Below are 8132 nucleotides of genomic sequence, written 5' to 3' on the forward strand. Positions count from 1 at the left end.
TTGCAATAGGGTATAAGGGAATCTGCTCAGGGCATAATGTATCTCGTATGGGGAGCACCCAATAGCCATTATAGTGGACTTTGCATTGTTCACCATCATGCCTGTGGTCGATAGGAAAATAGAGAAAGTGTTTTGTAGTGAGGTCAAATCACCAATACTCCCATTTAGGAAGAGCAGAACATCGTCTACAAAGAGTAAGTGCGTCAATGTGCATCCATCTGTGATCTTGATACCTCTTAGTCTTCCTCGACGATGTTCCTCCTTTAAGATTTTGATGAGACCTTCCATGATGAGTAAGAATAGTAACGGGGACAGTGGGCATCCCTGTCTGAGACCTCTCTCGGAGTGAAAGAAGGGTGATGCCGCCCCATTTACAAGGACACTAAATGATACATTAATAATGAAGCACATAATCCATCTTATGAACTCGTATGGAAATCCTAAGTGAGTTAGAAGCATTCTAATATAGAGCCAATTAACTCTGTCAAAAGATTTCGAGAGATCTACTTTTAGGACCACACCTTTAAGTTTCTTTGTATGAATGGAGTGTAGGATTTCTTGTGTAGTTCTGACAGCCTATGGATTTGTCTGTTTTGCAAGAAATCGAATTGTTCAATTGAGATGTGGTTAGACAGGATCGGCCGGAGGCGGTTGGCTATGATCTTGGATATGATTTTGTATATGCAGTTGCATAAGGAAATGGGCCGAAAGTCATTGAAGGAGGTGGGATTATCAAATTTGGGGATGAGAGCGATGAAGGTTGAGTTATAGGCCTCATACATCCTTCAATTGGATCTACACTCCTATATAACTTTTAAGATGTCCCCTCCAAGAGTTTCAAAAAAAGCCAGATAGAATTCCACATTCCATCCATTCGGGCCTGCGCTTTTGTCTCGTTTGAACCATTTTAGGGTGGCTTCCAACTCTCCCAAAGTGACTTCCTTTGTCAGTTCCAAAGCATCCTCCTGGTCAACGAACCTGGGAAACAACTGAGCTGTTCTCATGACTTCAGCTAGAGTAGCATTTTGAGGGGCCTTGTAAATGTTCCTGAAATGAGATGTAGCCAGGGCAGCTAATCTAGGGAAGGTATTCACTGTTTCTCCCTGCTCATCTGTTAGCTGCCAAATTGTATTAATAGCTTTGCACCCGTTCGCAAATTTGTGGTAGAACTTAGTATTATCATCCCCTTCCATAAGCCAAATGGCTCTGCTTCTCAGTCGCCAACTTTCCTCCTGATCCTTAAGTATTTGACTCCTTCTAGCCAGAAGGGATGTAATTTTGTCCTTGTGTTCTGGGGAGGAGTAAATCCCTCCATGATCATTCTCAAAAGCCTCTATTTCTTCTTCAGTAGTCTTGAGGGTAAGGTCCTCCAGGGTTCGCTTTTTGTGTGCCCATATTTTGGAGAGATTCTTCAGTTCTCTCAGGTTTTGAGCAAACCCTTCTGAGATGTTCCTTCCTGCCGCTGGGGGGTGAGTCTTCCAGAATTCAGTGACTAGCCTGATGTATTCTGTGTCTCTTAGCCATGCAGAGTTGAATTTGAAGGGGGCCCTAGGTTTGTTCATACCTCCCCTTATTTCCAGGTAAATCGGCCTATGATCCGATATGCCCCCTGAACCAACCCACTGTCTAAATCCATGTCCCAAGTTCAGCAGGTGCTCCTTAATGAGGAATCGGTCTAGTCTCCTGGATAGACTATCCTCGCCTGATCTGTTGTTTCTCCATGTAGGTTGAATTTTGGTTGAGGGGATATCAATAAGATTATGATCCTCTAGAATGGTCTCAAAAAATTCCGAGAGGATGTCTCTTTGTGCATTATGCCCCCATGATTCCGCGAAACCAATGGAAAAGTTTAGGTCCCCCCACCCCCCAAAATGAGCTTATCCTATTGCAAAATATGAGATTTTAGCTGCATGTTCCAATATTCTTCCCTATTGTGACAGGGACCATAGATATTAATAATCCTGAGATCTGTATCAAGTTCAAATGAGTATATATCTTCCCCCATGTGCCCAGAGCTTCCCCATATGTTACAGATTCTGATGGTATGGGTGTTAGTTCCCAGAGCCAAACACTCTGAGCGACCAATTGCATCAAGAGAGTGAAAAGTCCACCCTGGTAGCCATGATTCGAGAAGGTGAGTGATAACACTAGCCTGACCTAGGGTTTCTTGTAGAAAGATGACATCGATCATCTCAGATTTTAACAGTCTTCGCATGGATAGTTTTTTGTCAAGGCTAGCTAGCCCTTGACAGTTGAAGGATAGCATCTTCATGGAGGGGGGTACACAAGAGTATTCACTGCTCTAAGTACCCAATCGATGGAATGTTGGCTGCCAACTGCAATCTCTTCCCCAACTTGTAGAATGGCTTTAGATAAGGAGGAGGGTCTGCCTCGAGGTTGTTTTAGAGGTGGGGGGAGGAAATCAGGCCAATGGCTAGGGAGTCAGGAGCCTGTGATTGAATCTGAGAACGTAGAGTGTATCCGGTGGATGGAGGGACAGGTGCAGGAATGGAAGTGATGGCTGGGGGGTCCTCAGGAAAAGATGGCGGGGTGTAGGATATGGTGGGAGAAGAGGGTTTTAGGGGACATGCTAGAGTAATGGGAGGTATATTGCAGTGATCAGAGAGCTGAACATTATTTGATGCAATGAAAAATGATGAAGCAGTAGTATAAGCAAAGGAGGAGGATGAATCCAACATACCCGTGGAGAATGCAGCCTCAGTAGCTGCCCTTGCTCTGGTCAGAGGAGGAGAGGGTGACCCAAATGGTGCTTTCCCATGCTTCTTCCTGGGCTCCTTTGAGGGTGCTTTCTCTGCATCAACCTGTGCCAAGTTTACTGCCTCTTCAGCCGTGGGGGAGCTTCCCTGTGAGTGAGATCCTTTTTGCGGATTGACCTTCTCCTTTTCTCCATCTTGCGCCTTCCTATTCAAGGGGCAATCCTTGAAAAGATGTCCCACCTTATGGCATTGTCTGCAACGGAACAAGACCCCTTCGTAATCTAGGGTTTGTTGTCGAAAGAAAGATCTCCATTGTAATGTGATATGCTCCTGGAGCCCCCCTTGTGTCCAGATGAACCAAAAACCTGGCATAAGCCACCATTCTAGTAGCTAAATATGATCTATTGTGCTCAAGGTATGTGCCAAGGGTGTTGCCAATGCATCGAAATATGTCCTCCGACCGAAATTGGAGGGGTAATCTCGGAAGTCGAACCCAAATAGGCCCGAATTCTATCTATTCTTTTTCTAGATCGAATAGAGGGTTCCAATGGCAGAGGAGGATAGGAGCATGTTCAAAGTGCCAGAAGGAGGACAAGACCCAATTCGTGTGCTCGACTCTGGCAAAACGCAGATCGAATCAACCCCCTAACAAAAGTTTGTACAAATGGAAGGTTGGCCAGGTGTTGCCCCCACACCTCTGAGGTCAAAAGCTTCAATCGAGCCGCTGTGTAGCTTCTGTCTCGAATCCTTCCAACTAGAACGCGGTTCGCTGTATCCATGGTGTCGCCCCACTAGATATCTTCCCCAAGCCTGATGATGACGTCTTCACCTTTGGGTTTGAAGCACTTGCGCTTCTTTCTTGGCCTAGCAGCAACTTCAAAGGAGTCTGGTCGTTCCTCAAGCGGAGAAGGGTTTGAGGGAGGGTTTTTAGTGCTGAGATGTGCATCCGCAGGGATAGGTTCCGAGAGTGGGGGGACTGCCGAGTAGCTACTCGATGGAGGTGCCGCTGATGATGTTGCTTGAGGGGTCCCTTGTACCGGGGTTGAGGGATTGCCGGGAGGGATGTTAAGAGAGCTGACAGATGGGGGGGGGGGAGGGTAATGCGAAGTTTCAGCCACGAGATTAGGGTGAAAGCAATCAGACGCAAAGTTAAATGCGAAGGGAGATTAGGGAGGGGAGGATGGTACCGACCATACCAGAGGAGGCTTGGAGAAGGTCATGGTGGAGCTGAAGGGTCTCGAGATTAAGGGCAGTCTAGCAATGGTGGTTGTTTGATCGCAACAGTAGGGGAGTAGGTCTTCCGAGGCAGAGCTTGGATTTGTCCAGACGTTAACGTCCTCCAATGGGTCCTCCGAGTAATCCACTATGTCCAACTCCATGACTGTTCCGAGGAGATCTCTGCCAGCTGCCTCTAGGACTATCGTAACCGTTGCTGCGATACAATGTCGGGTAATAGGCAAGTATGCAGTAGAAACACAGCAAAGACAGGGTTATAAGGCCATTACGGTGAGCCAAGGCGTGTTACGGGAACCGCCACGGTGAAGGTGTCTAGAAATAACCACATGATGACAGGTATTGTGTAGGTGTGGAGCAGTTAGGTTGCAGAAACACTAACCCTTTTCAAACTGTCACTGTTGCTCCCAGTTGCCCATGATTTGACTATGGTTACCATCACAATTTTGGTTGTTAATGGTTAACCATGGTTTGACTATGGTTAACCTTGGCAATCCACTATAGGCCTCCATGATTAATTATGACCATCCACTATGGTTCATTATAGGTTACCTATATATAGACCATGATGCCATGGTAAGGATGGTTCACTTTAGTAATTATGTTGACTAATGTCGACCATAATACCAACAATAGTCAACCATAGTTAATATGTGTTAATGTATAGATTAATTTATATATAAGATATTATAAATGTGTAAATTAATATATTATTAATGTTATATTAAACTCTATTAATATTATTTAAATGTTATTATTGTGTTAATAATATTATATATATGTTAATATTATATTAATGTCATAATTAAATATTAGTTATGTATTAAATAAGTATTGTATTAATAAAATAATTTTTAATTAATTAATATATTAATGTATTGATTAATATTTCAATTGATAAAAATATTATATGTAATATTAACTCAATAATAATTAAATTACAATTAAAATTAAAATTATTTAAATTAAATTAAAATTATTTAAGTAATGATAGGGCATCTTAAAATTTGTGTAATGATAGCCCATCCCAAAGATATTTGATGGAAATGGTGTGCAGTGACAACATGTCCAAACTTCTTTAACACCAACGAGAACAAGTATGCAAAATAAAATATGAAGTATATTTTTATATTTTGAATTCATTGAAAAAATTATAAACACAATGACAAACCACGTTTGGGATGCAATGAAAAACTATAGAGTTAAAATGGTCCTTTCGAAATGTCAAACGATGTAAACTTCCTTCATTAATTTGCTTGAAAGTGTGGTCGTTATCTTCCTTGGGGAGAACCAAAGGTATCTTAAGTGTGGTTGTTAGCTTCCATGGGGAGAACCAAAGATATCTTAAAAGTCCTGCACGAGTGTAGTTTTTTATTTTAAAATAAAGCAGTTCATTCCAAATGGAATGGCTTTGGAAAAGCCTGGAATATTTCATTACGTACTAACGTGCAACAATTGAAGTAAATATTGATGAATTGATTCAACCTACCTTAAGCATCGTCAAGGGAGAAATTGTTGGAAAAAGTGTGAGAGTGTTGAAATTTTGATTAAAAGTTGTCGGAAGAAGTTTAATGTAATTTAATTTTGGATATAATTGTTGGAGGCAATTATATTGTATTGTAATTTTTGTTTAAAAATGGGGAAGAAGTTATATTTTATTATAAATTTTGTAAGTTAAGATACTTTTTAGATAAAAATTAGCCTTATTTTATATGGTTTTGATAAATTTTGATGAGTATTTATATTATATTACTTAAGTTTGTCATATAAAAGTAAAAAGATTAAAATATTGTCATATTTTAAATGTTTGTGCAGTTGAATTGAAAATTTTATTGGGTATTTTTAAACTTGAGGATCAATAGTAATGGCGTGTGAATTAAATTTCTCTGTAGTCATTAAATCATACTATAGTGCATGAGATCACTATGACAAAAAGAACAAATGTATAAACTAAGATACAAATATTTTGCATCATCACAAACAAGAGCCATGTGATGGCAATGTCACTAAACCATACTATAGTGCATGAGATCACTATGACAAAAAGAACAAATGTATAAACTAAGATACAAATATTTTGCATCATCACAAACAAGAGTCATTTGATGGCAATGTCATTGCTCCATACTATAGTGCATGAAATCACCATGACAAAAAGAACAAATGGATAAACTAAGATACAAATATTTTGCATCATCACAAACAAGAGTCATGTGATGGCAATGTCACTGCTCTTGTGTTTTTGCACATTATCATTACATGGCTTTGCAAGAATGACATGCGTCATGTGTGAAAATAATATCCTTAGAAAAAAAAAATATTTAAAAGAATGAATAATGTTTTTAATATATACATATATATATACTAATTTTGTATTTATAACAAATATTTAAAGATTATTTTTTTTAAAGAGAGATTTGGATTTAGAAGGATTTGTTTCTTATAAAACAAAATGAATATATAAGAAACACTTAAAACAACAACAAATAACCATTAAATAATAATGTATTAGCAATTTTTTTTTTACTAAAAAAGCACCCCATTCTAATGTAAGAGCTCAATATATTATTCAATAAGACATTACAATACATTTAGATAGCTCACTCTTAATGGAAGTGATTGGCATCAAGAATTCACCATTTTCATAAAATACATGCACTCAACATATGGGCTAACTCTATGCATCAATTGCTTCTCATGCAATACACATGGTATCCATTGATTATCTACATACATCCATTGAGGAGGTTGCATGCATACATGCATTGAGTAAGTCACATGTATGCCCACATGCATTCCTTGAGTGTGTTGCATACATGCCTAATTTGAGTGAATATACCAAATTTGCACAATCATTAAATGAATTTGTTGTGTTCACATGCATCCATCGGTTTAAGCATATAAGAGACATTTCTTAACAAGAAAATTAATATTCTATAAATATATCATAATATTAACTGAATATTAAAAATGTAAAATACATTTTTAATGTAGTAATTTAAAGGAAGGAAAACAACATTGCTACGATAAAAAAAATTATTTAATTATATAATTTATTATGGAAAATTTATTAGATATTTTTTATAATATTATAAAAAAAATCCCAAAAATACTTCATATATATATTTTTAAAATCTCATCTAAAATTATTTAAAGCATAATATTATAACTTGTTATATGATAAAAAATAATTAAAATTCAAAATAAAATCTGATAATTTTTGACATGATATTCAAAACTAAATTAATAAATTATATATTTATTTTGTTAAAACCCTTCCGGACAAAAAATAATGCAAGGATGATCCTCATATTAATTATCATGAAATGGAAAAGCTATCGGAGAAAAAGAAATTTGTAATTTTCATAAAATGGAAAAGCTATCGAAGAAAAAGAGATTTTTTAAAATGAATTGTTATTTGTCTGAAGTATTTGTAATTTGTTATTATATGCTAACGAGTACTTTCCCTATTTTAAAAGTGAAAAGATGGACTAATTATTTCATTTCTATACTTAAAACCTGTTTTATGTATCTTTTAAGAGAAGCTTTCCTTTTGATGAAGCAAGGGTGACTTTAATAACATGGGCATTCCATTTACCTTTTGTTGACTTGATGGTTAACAATAAAGTTGAAGCAATGATTACGAAAGCATCTTTTTTCATCACCCTTCTTAAAATGATATGACAAACCTTCCTTCCTGGTTAGTTTTAGTAATATTGATTGCCGTGCTTTTGTGGACCTTGGGATCCATGTCAATCATGTTGTTAACATTTTAAAACAGCTTTAAAGATGTACAAAGTATGTGGACTTCAGAAACTATTGCGCATCTTCGAACAAATTTCATTTTTGAAATTACAAATATAGAAAGAGAAAAAAATTAAAATAACCTTTAGTGAATAAGTTTAGGATAATTATATGATAAAGTTATACATGGTAATCTTTTTAAGCTGCAACATAGATTCTAAATAACCTTAGTAACCCAAAAAAAAACATAACATCATGTTGGGAATAGTAATTCCACATCTCAAATGCAATGGTCCTCTAAAGTTAGCTATAGCAGTTAGATGGGGAAGCCGATGGACTTCACTTTCTCACGGCTGTACGTTTTGGCTATAAATTAATTTAAATTTGAAAACCAGGTTAGCTGTTTGGCCAAGCCAGTTAGCCGACAGCCTGTAAGAA

At 37.4% G+C, this 8132-nt stretch overlaps 1 protein-coding gene across 1 annotated transcript; it reads right to left on the bottom strand.

Annotated features, from left to right (window-relative positions):
* Positions 1-803: 803 nt before the first annotated feature.
* LOC149238655 (uncharacterized) lies at positions 804-1562 on the bottom strand. Its single transcript, XM_089369632.1, has one exon. The coding sequence runs from the start codon at positions 1560-1562 to the stop codon at positions 804-806; it is 759 nt and encodes a 252-aa protein (XP_089225758.1).
* Between the last annotated feature and the right edge of the window lie 6570 nt (positions 1563-8132).

Source organism: Pinus tabuliformis, chromosome 8 (genome assembly GCF_031772625.1).
Source record: "Pinus tabuliformis cultivar Carrire ecotype Pingquan chromosome 8, CPIR1, whole genome shotgun sequence".
Classification (NCBI taxonomy): Eukaryota; Viridiplantae; Streptophyta; class Pinopsida; order Pinales; family Pinaceae; genus Pinus; species Pinus tabuliformis.

Bases quoted from the DNA above. Each gene is read 5' to 3' on its own strand.
- LOC149238655 (XM_089369632.1), bottom strand. From the start codon at position 1,562: ATGAACAAACCTAGGGCCCCCTTCAAATTCAACTCTGCATGGCTAAGA.